Source organism: Clarias gariepinus, chromosome 4 (genome assembly GCF_024256425.1).
Source record: "Clarias gariepinus isolate MV-2021 ecotype Netherlands chromosome 4, CGAR_prim_01v2, whole genome shotgun sequence".
NCBI classification, from domain to species: Eukaryota; Metazoa; Chordata; class Actinopteri; order Siluriformes; family Clariidae; genus Clarias; species Clarias gariepinus.
Window position 1 is genome coordinate 3,026,537 of NC_071103.1, and position 20,137 is coordinate 3,046,673.

The following is a 20,137-nucleotide window of genomic DNA, read 5'->3' on the forward strand; positions in this document are numbered from 1 at the left end:
TCCTCCTTCTGCCTGTCTCGCCACAGGACGTGTTTTTTGTCTTTTTCAGTCTGTGTCCTGCCAGAGAGTCCTTGTTAGCACAGGGTTGCGTATTGTTTGGTTGTTCCTTTGTCTTTATTTATACTTTGTGTTTCCTGTTCATTAAAGACTTTTTTTTTTTTTTTTTTTTTTTTTTTTACAACCCCTCTGCCTCTATGCCTGCTCTCTCTGCCCACGGCGTTCTACACCAGCCACTACACCCCGATCGTGACAACTGTTTGTCACTGTCAACAACGGTCAGGGTCTTTTTTTTTTTTTTTTTTTTTTTTCCCCTTTAGTCAGAATTTATGTAGAATTCTAAAATGTATTTTACAATTGAATGGTTTGTATTTTATTTAAAAAATGTTAAAAATAAAACCTAAAGTTAATATTTGAAGTAATTTTATACCCCAATGTAAACATAAGTGGACCGTGCCTGTCAGTTCTTAAGAAAAAAAAAAATACAATAAATTGACCCTTGAACTGTCACTGCCTTAGAGTATTTGTCAAGATGTAAGTGGATTCCTTGTGAAATTGCGAACCACTTCTCAGTGTTTTATACGTAATAAACAATTGATGCACTTAAGTTATCGGAGTAATGCTTGCTTTTTTTTTTTTTCTTTTTTTTTTTAAAAAGGCAATCGGTTTGCGTGGTTTTAATAAGTAAACTGGGTCGCTTTAGAAGTAAATTTAACTTAGAAATTTAAGTTGAATGCAGAAAATGTCAAGTTATTTTAACTCTCACAAATCAGCAGTTTGGAGTCCATACAAAGTATCTTTCACTTGAAATTCTATAGTTGTTAAAAATAGAAATTCTGAGTAACCTGTACTAAAGATGAGAACATCTAAAGTAAACAATCAAGTATATGCTACAATGTAGCTTTAAGTTACTGGAACTCTCTTGTAAGTATACAATACTAGATACCCGTTTGTTAATACTACAAACTATTCCCATTTAACTTTAATTGTTATTTTTAAGGCAATCGGTTTGCATGTTTTTTTTTTTTTTTTTTTTTTTTTTAAAAGTAAGGTTTACTAATTGGATTTTACAGAGCAGGAAACTCCCCAGACCTTAATCCCATTGAGAACTTGTGGTCAACCCTCAAGAGGCGACAAACTAACTCCAAGCACTGATTATGTAAGAATGGCCCAGAAGTTGATTGACAGCATGCCAGGGCAAATTACAGAGGCCTTGGGGGGGGAGATCAACACTGCAAACACTGACTCCATGTAATTATCAATAAAATTATTCTTCAGTATACCAGAGTAACACTGTTAAACAGATCTAAAAACACTGAAACAGCAGACGTTGTGGAAATCCATGTTTGTGTCATTCTCAAAACTTTTGGCCCCCCGGCTGTACATAAACATGAGGTACAAAATCAATATTAAAATAATTAAAAGGCTTGAACTACTTCAGTTGTGTAATGAATCTGAAATATATGAAAGTCTAATGTTTATCAGTACATTACAGAAAATAATGAACTTTATCACAATATGCTAATTTTTTGAGAAGGACCTGTACAGTATAGTGCGTTGTGGCTCTTATGTCGAAATAACACCTGCATGTGTATTAATCAGTATGGGGGATTAATCAGTAGATCGTGTTCAGTTCTGATTGTGTGATTTGACAGCTGCAAAGTTTGTAAAATAATAGATTCTGAATTATAAATTACGCGTGCGTCAATTAAGCAATTTCCCTCCGGGATTAATAAAGTTTTTTTAATCTTGAACCTTGAGTCAGCGCGGTCCTCGCGCGCGGGCGCGTGCGCCGCTTCTGCTGCTGCGGCTGCTTTCGGGAATTCCGGATCTTTCCGGATTTACTTTCACTTTCACTCTCTATAGCCTCGGACCTCTCAGGCGCTTCTGCTCGCCTCCCCAGAAAGAAACTCTTTTACTCCGTCCTGAGCTTGTAAAAGCGACTCGCCGGGTTCGATTTAAGTGAAAGTCGTTGCAGTTCAGTGAGGAAACTCTACCCCGAGCACGATGACGTCTTTAGACATGAGCCCTGCGTCGAAAAAAGAGGTGAGTGCTGCGTTTTCATGTGTCATGCTGTAGGCCATGAAGCCAAGTCCCAGCCCGGCTGCTGCGTGTTTGCAAGCTGATGTGTCAGAGTTTGTTTGTTTGTTTGTTTACAGGTGGATGGATTTACAAAGAAGCTCACCAGAGAGGTAAAGTGCTGATTCTGTACCTTGTTTCCCTCCCTCTGAGTTGTAGTTTACTGTAACTCTATAGCATTGTCTCTCTCACACAGGCAGAGCAGCTCGTCTCAACTTTCTTCCCACAGAAGATCGCAGAAATGGACAACCTGCTCCAGGTAACGTGAAAAAAGAGAGAGAGAGAGAAATAAAACATGCAGTTTATCACCTTATCAATAATCAATAATTAATAATATGGGTATTCATGATGATGAAATGTCTGTCTTCAGGCGTCACTAGCTTTGGAAGACCTTTCTGTCCTCAGAGCTCCACTGGACATCCCGATACCAGACCCTGCCAAAGAGGAGCTTAAGAGAAAGAAGAAAGAAGAGGTAGTTATGTTCAGTTTAACCCCTTAAAACTCAAACAAGCACAAATTAGGGGACACGGTATGGGTCGACGACGATATATAAATAAAACAATATATTTGTTCTTATATGAAAGACTTGCTGATGTGTGTTAACGTAGAGGCTTCAGACGTCACACTGTGCATTTGGGTTTTCAGATATGTCAGGTTGAACGAAAGGTATCATTACTTTTACAACAAATAAATGGAAATAAATACAAATACTGGAATGTGGGAATGACGTCACGAAAATGTACAACTCCCAATATGAGCATGTTGCTTAATATCGTTTTGGTCACAGAAACAACTGAAAACATGATTGTGTGTATCTGTGCTATTTCTTTGCCTCTGTGACGCATTTCAATTTTTTTTAGCTCAGTAAGTTTGTATAGTTGGTTAAAATGAAATGAAATTCAGTCTATATTGCACAATCCTGTGCAATACAATACAGCAAATCGAAAAAATGGCTAAAATGCATTGAGTTTTAAGGGCTACAAAAAAATCTTAAACGCATTTAATATCTTGAGGTTGAAATAGTCATGATGCACCTCGTGCTGTATTTTCATTCTTCATCTGAGATGTAAAGAAGAGCTTTTTTACTCTTTCACCATTTTGCACACGATGTCATGTTAATGAAAAACCCAGCGTAGACGAGTGTAATGTAGAGGTTGAAAAACCAAACACTGAAGTCTAAAGCCATTGGATTAGTTTAGTACAGGGACATTGATATTACATTTTTCAGACGTCTCTCTCTGTCTCTATAGCGTTAAACTGCTCACATCCATGCAGACAGCAATTAAATTACCACAGCAAAGAGAGACTTTTGCACAGGACTGCATGTACTGTAAATGTGTCATCTTTCTACAGAAAAGCGCCAAGGAGGGAAAGAAATCCGACGACAAAGAGGACGAGGAAGGTAAATTCCCTAAACAGGCTTTTTACTTAATATTCGATAAGATAATAACATCATATGTTGATGTAAAACTGCAGGTCAACGCTTGAGACATAACTTGACTTTATATTAGTGGCTGAAATGAGCGTTTTGTGATGCAGCAGGTCCTCCGTGTGGTCCCATAGCCAGTAACGAGAAAGTGGACAGCCTCATTAAAGAGATTAAACCCCACATTCAGACATTGAAGGAAAAACTGAATACGGTAAGAACTTGAAGAATTTAAGACTCTGCGTCTGTTTGGTTGTCCAGTGCCTTGCACGAGTGTGTTCACACTGAAGTCTTGTCTGATCTCAATGTGTATCTCGTTCCTGAAAGAATCAAGAGTTTGTCAGAGAACCGAAATAAACAAAGTACAGTATGTGTTCTGCCACTTTTTGGTAGCTCACGCAAAGCACTGGAGGCTGAATTTATCAGGACACAATTCATTATGGAGCTTAAACGAGAAACGGTGTGTCATAATAATCCAACACCTGTGTTTAAGGTGTCCATGTGGGTCCAGCTCCAGATCCCCAGGATTGAGGACGGGAACAACTTTGGCGTCGCTGTGCAGGTGATTAAATGACTAAGCCGTTTAATTTCTTTACTATTGATCGAATTCTTGCGATTACTGACACAATGACGATTTCAAATGAACCTGCTGTAATTCTACAGGAAAAGGTCTTTGAGCTGATGACCAACACCCGCACAAAGATCGAAGGATTCCAGACGCAGATCACGAAGTGAGTCACGGCGCTTGTGTTTAAACAGTTTGGGTTCATGTGCAGCAGATATTTGGGACAAAATGCAACGTAATGTTCTGAGTTTTAACGCTGTTGTGTTCAGGTATTACAGCGAGAGGGGAGACGCTGTAGCCAAGGCTTCCAAACAGCCACATGTGGTGAGGATGGAGTTCATTTTTATTTCTTCAGAGAATCGAACATGACCGTCTATCTGGTTTAAAGTAACATTTAATGTTTTAGAATGTGGACTACACAATAATTCATTATGTATAGAGCTGTCGTTCCTTTACCAGCCTTCCTTTCTTTGGGGGGGACGATGTATCATGAATCTATATAATATAACTCACAATTTTAATGATATATATTTGCAAAATTATAAAAACAAAAACGTAAAAGTTGTGATTGCATGAATATTTGCCTTTATTGATGTAAAATCCTTTGAAGGTCACCTATTATGCAAGTTATTTTGCATTTTTTAGACACTCTAAATGATGGGTTTCGAGTGTGTGTATTTGTATACAAGCAAAAAAACCTTTTTAATTTTTGTGTTGGCCAGGGATTAAACATGCCAAGTTAGATTTTCTGCCTAATGTGACATCATATAAGGGGCCAGCTTGTCGTAGGGGCGTGATTCAGGAGGGAGTTTGAGGGATAGACATGCATTATCTGAGGGTTATTTTAGTTGGGGAATTTATATACCCTTTATATACACACTTTGGGGGAGCTGTGTCATCTGTGTTAACTTTTTAAAGTAACATATGGGACCTTTAAATTCATTCTGGTGCAAACATTTGCTATCAGAGTCATTTTGTGAATGATGTATCAAATGATGTCAGTCAAAACCAAAGGAAAGTCAGGGGTAGCTCAGGCAAAAATAAAATTTGATATATATATATTTTTCTTTTCAAGAAGATTAAATGAAAATAAAGAATATAAAGGCCCATTTACTGGCCCAGGGGGGGTGAATATTTATTCATTCAACAAGCGTTTTGATGTTTCTTAACCTGTTTATACAGCAAGTTTGTATTCTTCCCACACTTACTTGATTAGCTCTTTTTATCAGTTTTTTTTTTGTCACAATAATTACGTATAATCTCTTTAACTTCAGTCTATTTAATGATATTCGTGTCCTGACTCGTGTGCTACTGCAGGGCGATTATAGACAGCTGGTTCACGAGCTGGATCTGCACCAGTACTGCGAGCTGCGCATCGTGGTCCTGGAGATCCGCAACACATATGTAGGTTTTTATATTTATAATTTTACAGAATCTGAGACACGCTCTCGACATGTTTACCGATTCTGGTCTCGATTCCAGGCCGTGCTGTTTGACGTCATCACCAAGAACTACGACAAGATCAAGAAGCCCAGAGGAGACTGTAAAGCCCTTATCTACTGAGACGTTCACACACTTAGAGTGAAAGAGCAACATTGCATGTTAGAGTTAATTTAGTGAAATTTCCTCAGGTTTAAACACAAAACGTTTCATCATATTTACATAATAAATCAGTGACATTGTGTACATTGTTATAATGCGTTGTTTCATTTTTTAATGCAAACATTTTTAAAAAAATCTTGTATATTTAAGGACAATTTTTTTCAGATATACAGTGCTGTGAAAAGAGTATTTGCCTCTTCCTGTCCAAACTGTCCAAACCTACCTGTCCCAAATATGCAGTAAAATAAAAAATCAGGAAGTAGAAAAGCATTTGCACAGCAGCGCTGTCATTTTCTAAGATTGTTTATTCATACGATTCAATTATATGGACTGTTAATTTAGAAATTATATAATATTTTTATCTTCATTATAATAATATATACGTATGTAATTAATGGCATTATATCCCAGGTTTTCCATAAATAACAAGGCTAACACCAACCAACAATGTTCCTTTTTTTTTTTTTTTTTTACATTTGGTTTCATGAATCATTTAGCTTTTTTTCTTTCTTTTTTTTTTTTAAACACATTATAAATTAATACTAAGACACATAAGACCCTGGTGTGTATCAGATATTATTCAGATGACAGGTCTTGTACTTGACTTCACAAATGCAGGTTAAGTGTACAACATGTTAAAATGTGAATTTTAGGGGTTATAGAGTAAAAGTAAGGAAGTTACTCAATAAATATTAAATAGCTAATCTATAAGCTTGATTCAATATTTATTTATTATTTTTTTGGTACAGGTAATAGGAAAACAATTTAACTTGCGAAGATAGTTCTCTGGACAGTTCTTACTTTTTGGAAAAGGATGAGTATACTGAAATGTATTTCAGAAGACAGAGAAATAACAAAAAAGAAAATATTTATTGGGTTTCTTAAAGGTAATGGGAGCAGAAAAGAGGATCTGGGTCGTTCTACAAAAACAGTGGAAAGTGCTGTGAGTTAGTTTTTCTGATACCAAAATAATTTAAATGAACATATTACTTGTATATGTTTAGAGCATATAGTGTGTAATTCCAATAATTAAATAAAAATTTCTACTTTAATATTTAATTCAATATTTAATTGTAGTATTTTTTTTAAAGGCCAAGTTCAAGGAAATGTTACTATGATCACACATGAAAGTGGATCAAACATTATATACTTTTCATTTATTAACACATTTTTTAATTAAAATAAATCTGATTCACAATAACATCAGCATCTTATAAAACAAGAGAAACACTAAAATCATAAAACAATAATTGGTTATGATTAATAATATTAAATAAATATTAGTCACCCCAATCTATGTCATTGGTTTTACTGTCACACGGAAAGAGATTTATTTTGAAATATATTTGACAATTTGAAATTGTTTGATCTAGGAGAAGATCACTGGACAGGAGAGATGAGAAACTCGGATTCTGTGACGGATTTGACTCCTTCTGAATCACTCACTAAACGGATCTGGGTCTCTTGAGTCACTTGAGTCACTTGAGTCAGTAGGGATTCTGACTTCATTTTCCTACGGTGCCTCCACTAGAGGGCGCTCGCCAAATCCTGAGTATCCACCCAATCCTTGGCCTCATGAACACGCGGAGGCCCTCAGATCTGCCTGTTTCACTCCGCGCTGTGAGTCTGACTGACCCGCCGAGTCTCCCGGTTCAGATGAATCAGACGAATCAGTAGCTGCTATTCTGAGTCTCTCGCGTTTCTGACCTGCAGGGCGTTTAATAAATAACTCAGTCAGCCACGTGTTCCTTCAGTCACTAGCTAACAACTACTGAGAATAACTGAACGGTGTATTTATCAGTTTGTATTTATGTATGTTGTTGTTAGCAACAAGATCATTTAGGACTCAACTGATCCGAGTTAATAAAGAGAAGGATTCATGATTCGCGAGTCATATAAAGGATCGGGTTATTTAACCCAAATGAACCCGGATTCGCTCATCTCTACAACAGATGGACAAACACAGAAGGGATGTCAGACGTCTCGCTTCTTTTGTTTAGAAATGTCATCATTTATTTAACAGTTTTATGTGAAGCTTTTAAGCTGGTAATTGGTGTTACTCATTTTATAATAACAGCGGTCAAAAATTGGACATAAAAACTGATTACATCTAATAGTTAATAGATTTCGACATAATTGAAAATCATGTGGTCTTACACATGGAAGATATTTTTTTAAATAAAATTGTGGTTACCAGGTAGAGAAGCAGTTATTAAAATTATTATTATTTTTAAATGCATTAAGCTCTATTTTTTTGTGAACTGATAAAGTTTAAAGGTTAATTATTGCTATTAAAGAAGTAGTAGGAGTGAAAGAAGAAGTACATTTCAGGAGACTTTTATCACTGAAATTCCACTTTTCCGGTAAAATGATCTATTTAAACTGAAAGGAAAATGACGGAGATCAAGACCAGAAGGTGGCGGTAATGCAACAGAGTGAATGTCAACCGCCGGTAAACACGAAGAAGAAGAAGAAGAAGAAGAAGACGAAGACGACGAAGAAGAAGACGCGGGTTAAACGTATTTTTCGTTGGGACTTTTATTTTGACGTGTAGACAGGAAACATGACCCGGAAATAAACCTGAAACCACGTCCTGAATGAACATTACGCACATGGTTAGGAGAAAAGTTCTTGTTTTGGAGCAGAATAGAATGCGGATCAGAGTGCGCTGAAATGGGAGACCAGGTGGAGCTTGTTGTTGGGAGTTATGAGCAGGTTGTGTTAGGGTACAGAGTGTGTCCTGGAGCAGAGGTAACTTTAACAAACCCCTAATCTCTGTGTTTTACTAAAGTATTAGTTCAAATGTCTTCAACTCTCTCTCTCTCTCTTTATATACAGTCTGCCTCTGGAGACATGATGGAACATTATTATTATTATTGTTATTATTATTATTATTATGATAGCAGTTTGTATTGCAATTAACATATCTTTAAAGAAGGGCTGAATGTATTATTAATATTATTAAATTGTGTAAAAGGTTTAACATCTATTATTTTCATAATAATAACTTTTTTTTTACATTCACATCTATAAAATTGCCAAAAACAGATGTTAAGCTGCTTATTTGGTGTCACAAATCTTTACAGAACCTTTAATAAATTGCCTTTTCCCTTTATTTCTTTCTAGACATAAAGGTTTTTGTAGATTTTCTTTCTGAGATGTTGTACGTGGGTTACTAAACATATATATAATGCATGTCGTGAATTATAAAAATGCCATAATATATTGTTTTATCTCCCGTCCTTATTTAACAATGCTATTCAAATGGGTTTAGAAAAAAAATTATATAAATTAAGCAAATTAACAACAAGCATAAATTCTCAAAAAACTAAAAAATGTATTCAAATAAACAAAAGGTTACAGTTTTATACTTTTAATAATTTTATAAACTATTTTAACAGAGCATGTTAGAAAGTGGTTGATAAGATTTAATTAATTGTTACATGTACCTCGCTGCCCAGAAAAGTGATTAGGGTTTCCTCCGGGTACTCTGGTTTCCTCCTACAGTCCAAAGAAATGCAGATTCAGCTGATTGGCGTTCCCACATTGCCTGTAGTGTGTGAATGAGCCTTATGCCCTAAGTCTCTTTAGATAGGCTTGACCCTCCAAACTTCTTGATCAGTAACCCAAAGTCTGAACCTCTTGAGCTCCTTGGACATCATTGGGGAGAAAATTAACTTAGACATTTAGAAATTTTAGTCCCATGTAGCTTTTATACGAATAATCTGACTTAAAAAAATGTTTTTTAAATTCTCGTCTCCGTAACTAGTCGTGTTTATAATACAAGTTTATAATCTTCTGTCTGATGATTCTGTCGTGTCCTGTAGGAATGGAGCTTAGAGCCGGTGTTCACGCACCACGCTCACACAGCATGTCTGTCCGCCGTGGCAGCTAACGAGCAGTTCGTCGCTACAGGAAGCAAAGATGAAACCATACAACTCTACAACATGAACACAAGGACGGAGCATGGAGCGTTATTACACCATGAGGGTGAGCGGGAAGAAAGCAGAGCAGCCTGATACAGATCCCATCCAGAGTCGCAGATTTGTGGTCATGAACAGCGTTTCAAATGGCTTCTTATTAAACGGTATAGAATTATAAAAGCTGTGTGTGTGTGTATTTGTTTGTAGGTACCGTCTCATGTCTGGAGTTTGGTTCTACATCTCACTTGCTGAGCGGTGGAGAGGACGGTCTTCTGTGTGTGTGGAGCACGAAGACATGGGAATGTTTAAAAACCATCAAAGCTCACATGTAAATCAAAGTTCATTAACACCAGAACTGCCCATGTTTTTGTGTCAATCTGCTGTCGGCTTAAATGGTGTGTTTGTTTAATAGGGGTCATGTGACTTCGCTCTCATTGCATCCGTCTGGAAAACTGGCGCTCTCTGTCGGAACAGACAAGAAGCTACGGTAGAGTAACGACTGAGATACTGAACAGGTTGTGGATCCTGTGATTGTGGTTTTATTTTGCATTGAATCTGAGTTTTTGTTTTTTTGATCTAGAACATGGAATCTTATCGAAGGAAGGCCGGCTTTCACCAAGAACATTAGACAAAGTAAGGTTTGAACAGTTTTTAATGTGAAGATTGTTCTGTGTGGTGTACAGTCTCTGAATGTTTTTGCCCTCATTATCGCTCATCCAGCTGCACAGATCGTGAAGTGGTCCCCGGCGGGAGACAAGTACATCGTAGTTGTTAATGATAAGTTGGACGTCTACGACCTGGAGTCCGCCAGCGTCATCGGCAGCTTCACCTACAGGAGGAGGATTTCATCTGTCAGGTTTCTAAAGGTTTGTTTCTGGTTACTTACTTAATGAATTACGTACTTAATGTGAACTTGCCTAATTACCTCGTTACTTTATTTTAAATGTTTACTTACTACTTTATTTTACTTACTACTTTACCGACCTTAGTTCATTACTTTACTTGTGTAATTAACTAAACCATAGTTATTTAGTTACTACCTGGTGTATTTTATTTACTTTTTAACGTGATTTGCATACTTGCTAATATTTGTATGTTAAGATTCTCAACCCTTACTTGAGCGACTAACTGACCTCCTACTTAGCTTACATATCCACTAACTTAACTTCCTTAACTTATTTATTACCTTGTATAACATTCTAAGTAACTCACCTAACTTTCTTAACCATTCTGATTTATTACCTTTATTAAGCTTATTTACTGTACTGACTATCTTACTGTATCTATTTACAATATTCATTTATGTATTTAACTTAATTTAATTAAATTAAATTAAATTAATTTAATAAATTAAAATAATTTTAATTTTGCTTTAGTAAATTATTTTACATAACTTGCCTTTTCCTTTGCTGTCCTTAGTTACTTAATTTACCCACATACACTATGCTTACTCTTTGTTACTTAACTACTAAGTAATTTATATTACTTACAACTTTACCTATTGTGTGTGCTTATATTGAGTAATAAAAGTTACTTACTTTAACAGTTTAAGTAAATGACTTAACTTTCTTACGATACTATATCTATCTTATAACTATCTTAGCAACCTTATTTACTGTATTTTAATTTCCTTTGTTACATATTACATAGCCAAATATAGACTTCTCTAAATCTTAGTTACTTAACTACTGAATTTAAATGACTTTCTATTAAAAATAGAACTTAATATAAATGAAATTAAGTAGAAAGTAATATAAATGGAATAGCAGTTAAGTAACTAAGATTTATTTAGTCTGAAGGCAAAGTAAGTAACTATGGAGATTACAGGAAAAAGCAAGTTATGTAAAGTAAATTAAAGTACATTAAATAAAGTTACTAATTTGATCAATTATTTTCTTATATCGTAGAATGAATGTTGTCAACCATTACTTAAAAACTAACTTCACTATGCACTTAACTTCTTTTAATTATTTATTATTTTTCTTACTAATTTAAGTTAACTTCTTAACTTTTTTACTATATTATACGTACTATGTTGTAACTTTATTTACTGGCTAATCTTTTATATTTAACTTGTATGTAACATTTGACCTTACATATTTTACTTAATTGTTACCTTCCTTTATGTTACTTAATTTAATTACTTACCTTATACGCAACTATACCTAACTTGCCTTACTTAATGTACATTAACTTGCATTACTTTATGTATTTAATCTGCTGACCAGCGCTACTTCCTTACTATAGTACTTAAGTTACTTTAGTTGCTTCTTTATTTATTTTATTAAATTTATTTTATCTATATACTCATGTTTTTATTAATAAAATTTTGAAAAGCATATAAACTTAGTATTCAATTTAATTTGGTAATTAGACAACAAACTTCTAAAGATTGTCTACAACTTATCAAAAACTACTCCGCCTGTGGACTATTACCTTCTTTAAAGACATTTGATTAGTCTTTTTTTTTTTTTTTTTTTTTTGTAGATTTAAATGAACTTATTTTAAGCTTTAATTTTATTATCTCAGTTCTGAGTAAACTGTTTGTGTGTAATGTTTAATGGAAAAGTGATTCGGTTAACTATGTGGATTATACTTTCCTTTTGTTGCAGAACACGCTGCTGGCCGTGGCAGGAGATGATGAACATGTACAGGTGTATGATCTCACCTCTGAAAAGTGCATCTCTGAGTTCAAGGCTCATGAAAACAGGTGTGTGTCTAAAGTTTGTTATTACTCTTATCCCACAGCAATTTGTCAATGATTATGATTAAAAGGGAAGGCGGTACATTAAAAAAAATAAAAATAAAATTATCGGTCTATGTAATGTTATAAAACAGTACGCAGCTCTTAAAAAAGCGTAAAACGTTATATCTGTTTCTTCTGTTACAAAATGCTAGAACTCGAGACTCCTTCAATAGTATCAACAGTCGCTTAAAGTCATTTATATGCCATGCAGGGACGGGTTTGTTCATACGAGCCTGTTTTTTTTTTTTGTTTGTTTGTTTGTTTTTTAAATGGCAAATTTTAATTGAAGATATACTGTACTTATAGTGTGTCTATTTTTGTTTGTTTGTAGAGTAAAAGCGCTGGACAGTTTTGACATGAACAACATGTGTGTGTTAGTCACTGCGTCTAATGATGGATTCATCAAACTGTGGGACTGCAGTCCGGAGGTACGATAGCATCTCTGTACACACACACACACACACACACACACACACACACACCACTGCCTGCAGATGCAAATCACTGTTCTGAATAAATAAACTCTTTTTTAATTACTCAATTTAGTTACTTTCCCTTCGATATGGATTTTACTCATTTATTTCCATGTTTACCCAGGCTGTGTATGGTACCTCACTTTACTTACATATTTACTTAGTTTACTTACTTATTACCATGTTATATGTTATGTAATTATAAGTCACTTACTTTAACATTATTATTTTTACATTATTAACTATCTTACTTCTGACTTACTTATTTACTGCCGAACATTTTTCCCTTATTGACTTAGTGCCGCCTTACTTTAGTTCATTTCCTAGCTTGCTTATGCTCTGACTTTACTTTTTTTACTAACTACATTTCTTTATTTTCTTATTTTACATATTTAGTTCCTTACATTACACTGTTGTTCCATATGTTCCCTAATTACTTTACTTAATTATTGTATAATTGTATTACTTACTACTCTACATTACTTGTTTTGCTTTCCTTCTATGTTGGCTTTGCCTTAATTATCACTTTACTTATTTACTACCTTACTTACTTAATACCATACCTTGCTTATTATATTACTTACATATTTTACTTATTTACTACCTTACTATACTTTCTTCTTATTTCCTTATTTACCTTACTTACCTTACGTAACACCATACTTTACTTATTTACTACCTTCCTTTAATATCATTACTTTCCCTTACTTACTTTATAACTTTCCTACTTTAGTCATTTACTACTTTCCCTTACTTATTTGTTGTATTGCTTCTGTGCTTTTCTTCATTTCCTTTCCTTATATGCTACGTGATCTTACTACCTTACTGTATTTACTTTAATTATCTTATTCCACTCACTTTTACCTGCTTATCTACTTTCTCACTTGTATTAAAGAATGAAAGTCACTAACTGCTACTTGTTAGCTTTAAGCTCCTATTTAACCAAACCAGCCTGTTTTTTTTTTTTTTTTTTTTTATCTGGTGTTAATTACACGGTGATACTAATGTTCTTGGTGTCGCCCAACGATGATGGGATTTAGGGAGAAAGTGTTGCATCACTTAAAACAAAGGAAGGACTTTGAGAAGCAAGGGCCGTATGCATTAAGAGTCTCTTAATTTCTAAGATTTTATGTCACATATACTGTATATCAAGAATCATGAGAAATCGTAAATTTGAACTGGAATGGCTTGAATGACTGGGTTGCCCACTGAATTGCTTCAGACGGAGGAACTTCCACTTTAAACAGAAGCCTGGAACAATTCATAAACATAAAAATCCAGTGGATTTTGATTGGATGTAAAGTAAAGTAATTTTATCAGAGATTTCGCTTTTGCATTCTCTTGTTATTTTATGTGGTTTATCATTGTTACTCCAGAAAAAATACCTGGCCACAATTCCTGCGAAGGCCCTGAACGTATGGAAAACTTTTCCAAAATAGCTAGTTTGGGTAGAAGGTTGTCAGTTGAAAAGTTTGCGATTCATTATTTCTTCAGTCAGAGAGCACCAACCAGTAAAAACACGCCTATCATGCCCATAGTAACAGCACAATCCTCATGTTGTATAACGAATGCTACTGAAACCTTCAGAATGCCTTTTCCATAACATTATCATTGTGATATTGATAAGAATCATTAACGTATTCTTTATGATGCCCCTCACAGAGGCAGGAAGCGGTGCGTCTGTTAGGAGAGGTGAACACCACTGCCCGACTCACCTGCCTGTCTGTGTGGCGAAACAGTGCTAAAGAAGAAAAGCAGGACGCTCAGCCTACGACGTCTCGATGTACGTTTACAGATCCAGAATATAGAACATCTGGAATGTGATTGTGCAATAAAGGGTAACTTTTTGTATTTTTTTTTTTTTCAGCTGATAAGGAAGTTTTGCTGGCACAAAAAAACAAGAGAGTGAGGATCAATACAGAGCAGGTGGTGGTGGAAGAAGACAATTCGTCAAAAAAACAAGGCAAAAAGAAGAAAAAACAGAGAGTGCAATGAGCTGCAACATTATTGTTCTGTTTGCTCATTTCTGTGCAGTTTATTAAACAGGAACTTCATGTGTTTCCCCCTTTCAGTGTTGCAATTGTTTACAACCTTGGGTTGATTTATTTCATGTTAAAGATTTCTCCTCCTTGTCTGTGAAAACGAAAAAATATATAATTTCAATGTGAACTTTACTTTACATGTCTGATTCCAGCAAACCAGATTGAGATGCATAACATGAAATATAATATTTTAAACTGTTGTAATTGTCATTTTTTTATTATACACATTTATGTTTTTGTTTTAGAACAGTAATTTTTCACACAGACTGAATGAGGTGTAAAAGTTTTTAGTTGCAAGTAACACTTTTGACTCATTTAAAATAAACGACAGTAAAGTATATAATGTAATCTATATAGTTATAAGTTGTGTATTATGTTGTTATACTTATGCGGTCATACAAGAAGGAGTGCTGTTGTGCTGGATATCGGCACGGCTGTGATCGGGGCCAGTCGTAGACCTGAGGGTGCAGCCTTTTTCTACAACCGAACAAAAAAAAAACACCATTTATGATATACAGCTTATGATTTGTTTGTTAATTTAACCAGTTATTTTTTCCCACCAACACATCCTTCTGCGCCTGGCGAGACTAACCGTAACTGGAGGAGCAGGTGACCGACAGATAGTGGAACTGGGGGTTGGAATCCCTTGTAGCCTTGCGTTAGTGGGCTTAAATAAAACACAGAACGGTTCAAATGTGATTTGGAATGACGTAAGATGATTAAATGATGTGAGATGACAAAGTTAACAGATGTTTGTCATGAAAGTGATTTCATCTAATTGCAATCAATGTGAAAGAGAAGATGTAGAAAAGTTCACGCCTCGTTTACACTAAGTTGTACTTCTTTCATCGTCAGCCAAATACACTCCCTGTTCGTGAGAAGAAATTCATTTAAATGAGAAATGGAAAAAGTAGATAAAAGGATAAAGATGAAATTTTGTCTTAAAACCACTCCAGCGTGTTAAAATTCACTTATACCACTTCAGCGCTGTTATTTTAGCCAAAGTGAAAATATGAACTAATCCCAGTCAAAATATTCACTTTATCTTTTCTAATTAATATCTATTGGTGCAGGTGTTTGTTTACATTGAGACAGTAGCGCATTAGTAGATTATTTTACAGTAGATTATTAAATCCCACACATAACTGTTCATAACATCACTTTTACTCCACATTTAGATTTCACTGATGGTGCAGATTAAACTTCAGACAGAGATCTGAGGACTGCAGGAGATTCAGTAAAGTCAGATTTGCGTGATGCTGTGACAAAATCTTGACAGACAGACAGACAGACAGACATCTTTCTGAGACAGCTTTCTGGTCCTTCAGTGTATGAAACAGAAAGATATGACTGAAAGAATGAGGTCTGACCCATGTAAGGACAAAACCTTTCATTTATTTATGTAGAAAAAAGTGAAATTCTCTTGTTGTACCTTTACTACAAACTTGTTTATTGTGTTTTGCATTAGTACATGATTCAGTACATTCTGACGAACCAGACCTGAGAGATCAGTAACACTGTGGTGATGTGACGCCATTAAATAAAACTCGCAGTTCGAAATATTTCGGCTTTTATTTTGAAAACGCTCGCGCGCTGACCCGTAATGGAGTTGTTACTCCCTGGGTAATAGTACATCCGGGTCCTTCCGCAGTTTACCTGTTTCAGAGCACAGAGTGCTGTAGCGCCAGGTGAGGTGGAATCTGGTGCAGGTAACGAGTTTATTTATTTATTATTATTATTATTTTTTTTTTTTATGCTGTTTATTTAAATTGCGGTTCTGTGCGCTTAGGCATGGCTGTAGACTGGCTCGGGTATCTCTTCGCTGCACTGACAGCAACAGGAGGCATCATAGGTTATATAAAAGCAGGTAATGTTTCATTAACTAACTAACTAATTATACTCATCTGGATACATTTTAACAATTATTATTATTATTATTATTATTATTAAATTTATTATAGATTTTGTTTTTATTCTTTCCGAGCTCCTACACTGTTGCAGACTGTTTTCAGGGGAAGGTATTGTGCCGTTGTTGCCGCGCTGCCGTTGTCACCACGTGACGCAGGTGTCTCATTTGCATATCAGGAAGCAGAAAGTCTTTCTGAGGCCAATCAAACTGAAAACCAGACAATTTTAATGGATTTTGGAGTCGGTGTGGGCGACACGTTAACCACCACACAAAGGAATCGCGATTTATAATGGAATTGATTTTTCTCCATCTCTGAACTTAACCTTGTCTACAATATAATAAGTTATTTCTTGTTGTCACCCACAGCTACAAACAATTTAAAAGCAATTTAAACAGCCGTCTCCTTGTTAGTCTCTTGTTTTTTTTTCTCTCGCGTTATTTGTAATAAAAAAAAACTTCTGTTACAAAGGCGTTACCAAAGAGCTGACATTGGAGACTCCTTCCTTATAAATAACGGAAACCAAAGAACAAAGACTTCTAAGTTCTTCTATATTTTTTTTTAAGTTTGTTGTGAAGCAAGGGAAATACTTCAGCAAGTGCCATGATATGGTTTTATTTCTGAATTAATAATAATAATAATAATAATAATGCTTTTTTATTATGTGTCAGTGTAATCTTGATGTAAGAATTATCTGATGTGTGTGTGGATTTTTCCCCCAGGCAGTGGCATGTCATTGGTAGGCGGAGTGATCTTTGGGTCCTTGGCGGCGCTCGGGTCTTTCCAGGTGTCTAGAAATCCCAAAAACATCTGGCTTTCGTTTGGTAAGTTCCAGTTGATAAGTTAAAATGAAGAATCACACCAGTATAGATCTCTTAAATCTGATTGGTGTTGACTGACTTTCAGCAAAAAATCACTGCTTAACTTTCCTCTGTTTCTCGTACTGATATGTTATTAGTTCTCTAGCAGCACTTGGTTCAGGTGGACTTTTGTTGCAGACGTTTCGTCATAAACAGTTGTCATAAACGTGTGGACGAATCTGTTTGTATCCTTCTGCTAAAAAAAAAAATCGCCACTAAAATAACTTGAAATTGACTAAAGTAAGAATAAATAATAGTTTAATGAACATCCACTTATGAAAATCAGACATTCTTTTAAATTGTGGTTTAACAAACTAACAAAACTGACAAAAATTATGGCATTTTGTTGCAGAACCTTTTAAGGGGAATCACTGCACTCAAGAGATCTCTGTAGCTCTCATTAAGACGTCTGCAAACTGCTCCAGCTGTTTTAGCTCTTTCCACCGATGTTCCACAGGATTTAGACCAGGGCTTACAGAAGGCCACTTCCAAATAGTTTTTGTTATTAGGCATTCTTGCATGTTTTTTTTCCCTGTATTTTGGGTCAGTATTCTGCTGGAGGAAACATGGGCTGCGACTGAGACCGAGCTTTCTGACTCTGGGGCAGTACATTTCACTCCAGAGTGTGTCCAGATGTACATTAAATTATAATTTATTATTACTTTCGTTCGTTTTAAGTCATTTCATTGACCGAAATGGTACCGGGAAATTTGTCCAGCTCTGTACAGTAATTACGAGGGAGAGTCAAAAATCAGCAAACCGGATATATATAAACGCCTGCAAACAAAATATAAAGCGATACACTAATGAAGGGGAGAGTTTCTTAAAGAGAATCATTACTGGTGATGAAACACGGATTCATCACTACAAGCCTGAGATTAAACGGCAGAGTACGGAACAGAAACATCCCTAATTACCGACCCAGAAAAAGTTCAAAATTCGACCATCAACTGGAAAATTCATCAACACTTAGTTTTCAGGGATTCTCCTTAAGCATTGGAACATCAACAGAAAAAAAGGTTAAACAATTAACAGCGCTCGTTACAGTGACGCTTATTGAAGAGCTAAAGACTAAAGTTCAGATTAAACGTGGAGGACCGCTATCCGAGGGCGTTGTGATCTCATCTCTTTTGAGGTGTTAAAGCGTCCTCACTATAGTCCTGATCTCGCCATTAGACTTTTACCCGTTTGGTCCCCTGAAAGCAGTTCTACGAGGTTGAAGATACACTTCTGATGAAGAAGTGAGCAGTTTTTAATGAGGAGATACGGAAGCTTGTTAACGATGCTGATAAAGTGTATTAAGAAGCAGGGAGATTATGTCAATCAATTAGGTGTTTGTCTTATCTAAAAGTTAATTAAAACAATTTCTACAGCCAGAGTGCGGATAATATTTGACTCACCCTAATTCGACTCATTCGCAGACTCCTTTGCAGATTGTTTTGTTCCCGACTTAGTGACACGTTAATTTTGAAACATCATCGTGTTTATATAGAGTGCTTCATTTTATCGCCACTAGGGACATACGGGACGCTGGCGGCTGTGATGGGAGTCAGGTTTCTGAGCTCATGGAAAATAATGCCGGCCGGGCTGATGACGGGAGCGAGGTACTTCCCATTCACACTATACTCATGCTAATAGTATGCTAAGAATGAAACAGTGGAACACAGTGATGTAACCGTTGTGTAACTGATCCCGTTCTGTATTTGTCTTCTCTTTCTCTACAGTTTATTCATGGTTTTGAGATTAGTCCTGGGGTTCCTGTGGCCACGCACGAAAAAAAACTCATGATCAAGCTGGAAATAAAAGTAAGAAGGGAATTGAATAACTACCTGCATCTGCTTGTCTTTCTCACGACCCTGTTTGTTGGCAGGAACCGAGGAAAATTGTTATTCATATCGTGTTAAATTATGACATTGTTCTAGAAAAAAATAATTCTTTTTTCATTTTTATTTTTCAATCAAACAACTAGACACAGCAGAGTTTATGTTAACATTTTTATTACGTTATGTATGTTTTTATTTTGTTTTTACTGTTTATCAATTAATTATTTTACACATCAAATAAAAGTATTAAAACAGATTTTTTTTTCAGATTTTTTTTTTATGCAGTGTGTTTGTTTTGTTGGATTATTTTTGTTTGGACATCGGGTGAGCTTTCTTTTCATTATTACATATGTTACTACTAAATATTTCAACAACAATCACCACAAATATTGTTAGGGTATGGCTAAAGAAATTCTGGAGAGGAAAAGAAAACCTTAACCACATCGTTAAATACTATTTTATATTCTGGTGTATATATACACCAGAATTTTGCCTCTGATTGCCATTTTAACAAAGCAGACTTTCAGCTTTCAAAAATAATAAAATACAAAATATTGCATTAATGCTTAGGAACGAGGCACTGCAGTTTATTCACAGAATCAAAAGTAAATTGAGCCGGCTAAAACAATCATAAACGTTAGGATTATTTGTAACCCTGGGCAGTGGATATGATTAAGGTGATTATCGGCCCCTA

The 20,137-nt window shown here is 35.4% G+C and overlaps 3 protein-coding genes across 5 annotated transcripts; all 3 read left to right on the forward strand.

Moving 5' to 3' along the window:
* The first annotated feature begins 1,838 nt into the window (after window positions 1-1,838).
* Window positions 1,839-5,753, forward strand: psme1 (proteasome activator subunit 1). Of its 2 annotated transcripts, none has more exons than XM_053495273.1 (11): window positions 1,839-2,043; window positions 2,157-2,189; window positions 2,273-2,335; window positions 2,447-2,548; window positions 3,430-3,478; window positions 3,619-3,716; window positions 3,996-4,064; window positions 4,166-4,233; window positions 4,337-4,391; window positions 5,385-5,471; window positions 5,550-5,753. In XM_053495273.1, the coding sequence occupies exons 1-11, from the start codon at window positions 2,005-2,007 to the stop codon at window positions 5,628-5,630; spliced, it is 744 nt and encodes a 247-aa protein (XP_053351248.1). In that variant the 5' UTR covers window positions 1,839-2,004; the 3' UTR covers window positions 5,631-5,753. The 2 variants fall into 2 exon arrangements, with proteins under 2 accessions (XP_053351248.1, XP_053351247.1); XM_053495272.1 differs by having other exon boundaries at window positions 1,840-2,043; window positions 3,616-3,716.
* Window positions 5,754-8,233: 2,480 nt separating this feature from the next.
* On the forward strand, window positions 8,234-15,052 carry pak1ip1 (PAK1 interacting protein 1). The gene is made up of 10 exons (XM_053494825.1): window positions 8,234-8,420; window positions 9,497-9,659; window positions 9,800-9,920; window positions 10,005-10,079; window positions 10,173-10,225; window positions 10,313-10,458; window positions 12,205-12,302; window positions 12,670-12,766; window positions 14,474-14,594; window positions 14,679-15,052. Exons 1-10 carry the CDS (start codon window positions 8,343-8,345, stop codon window positions 14,804-14,806), a joined length of 1,080 nt encoding a protein of 359 aa, XP_053350800.1. The 5' UTR covers window positions 8,234-8,342; the 3' UTR covers window positions 14,807-15,052.
* A 1,400-nt stretch (window positions 15,053-16,452) lies between these two features.
* tmem14cb (transmembrane protein 14Cb) lies at window positions 16,453-19,696 on the forward strand. 2 transcript variants are annotated; one of them, XM_053494192.1, is made up of 5 exons: window positions 16,453-16,541; window positions 16,643-16,720; window positions 17,483-17,584; window positions 19,137-19,224; window positions 19,345-19,696. In XM_053494192.1, exons 2-5 carry the CDS (start codon window positions 16,645-16,647, stop codon window positions 19,406-19,408), a joined length of 330 nt encoding a protein of 109 aa, XP_053350167.1. In that variant the 5' UTR covers window positions 16,453-16,541; window positions 16,643-16,644; the 3' UTR covers window positions 19,409-19,696. The 2 variants fall into 2 exon arrangements, with proteins under 2 accessions (XP_053350167.1, XP_053350166.1); XM_053494191.1 differs by having other exon boundaries at window positions 16,456-16,562.
* The last annotated feature ends 441 nt before the right edge of the window (window positions 19,697-20,137 follow it).

What these genes read in the sequence shown, in the direction of transcription:
- pak1ip1 (XM_053494825.1), top strand. Translation starts at nt 8,343, where the DNA reads ATGGGAGACCAGGTGGAGCTTGTTGTTGGGAGTTATGAGCAGGTTGTG. An exon ending in GGAACAGACAAGAAGCTACG is followed by an intron (nt 10,080 to 10,172) that starts GTAGAGTAACGA and finishes TTTTTGATCTAG; the next exon opens with AACATGGAATCTTATCGAAG. An exon ending in CATCTGTCAGGTTTCTAAAG is followed by an intron (nt 10,459 to 12,204) that starts GTTTGTTTCTGG and finishes CTTTTGTTGCAG; the next exon opens with AACACGCTGCTGGCCGTGGC.
- tmem14cb (XM_053494192.1), top strand. Translation starts at nt 16,645, where the DNA reads ATGGCTGTAGACTGGCTCGGGTATCTCTTCGCTGCACTGACAGCAACA. An exon ending in CATAGGTTATATAAAAGCAG is followed by an intron (nt 16,721 to 17,482) that starts GTAATGTTTCAT and finishes TTTTTCCCCCAG; the next exon opens with GCAGTGGCATGTCATTGGTA. An exon ending in AAACATCTGGCTTTCGTTTG is followed by an intron (nt 17,585 to 19,136) that starts GTAAGTTCCAGT and finishes TATCGCCACTAG; the next exon opens with GGACATACGGGACGCTGGCG.
- psme1 (XM_053495272.1), top strand. Translation starts at nt 2,005, where the DNA reads ATGACGTCTTTAGACATGAGCCCTGCGTCGAAAAAAGAG. An exon ending in AGAGAAAGAAGAAAGAAGAG is followed by an intron (nt 2,549 to 3,429) that starts GTAGTTATGTTC and finishes ATCTTTCTACAG; the next exon opens with AAAAGCGCCAAGGAGGGAAA. An exon ending in TGGAGATCCGCAACACATAT is followed by an intron (nt 5,472 to 5,549) that starts GTAGGTTTTTAT and finishes TCTCGATTCCAG; the next exon opens with GCCGTGCTGTTTGACGTCAT.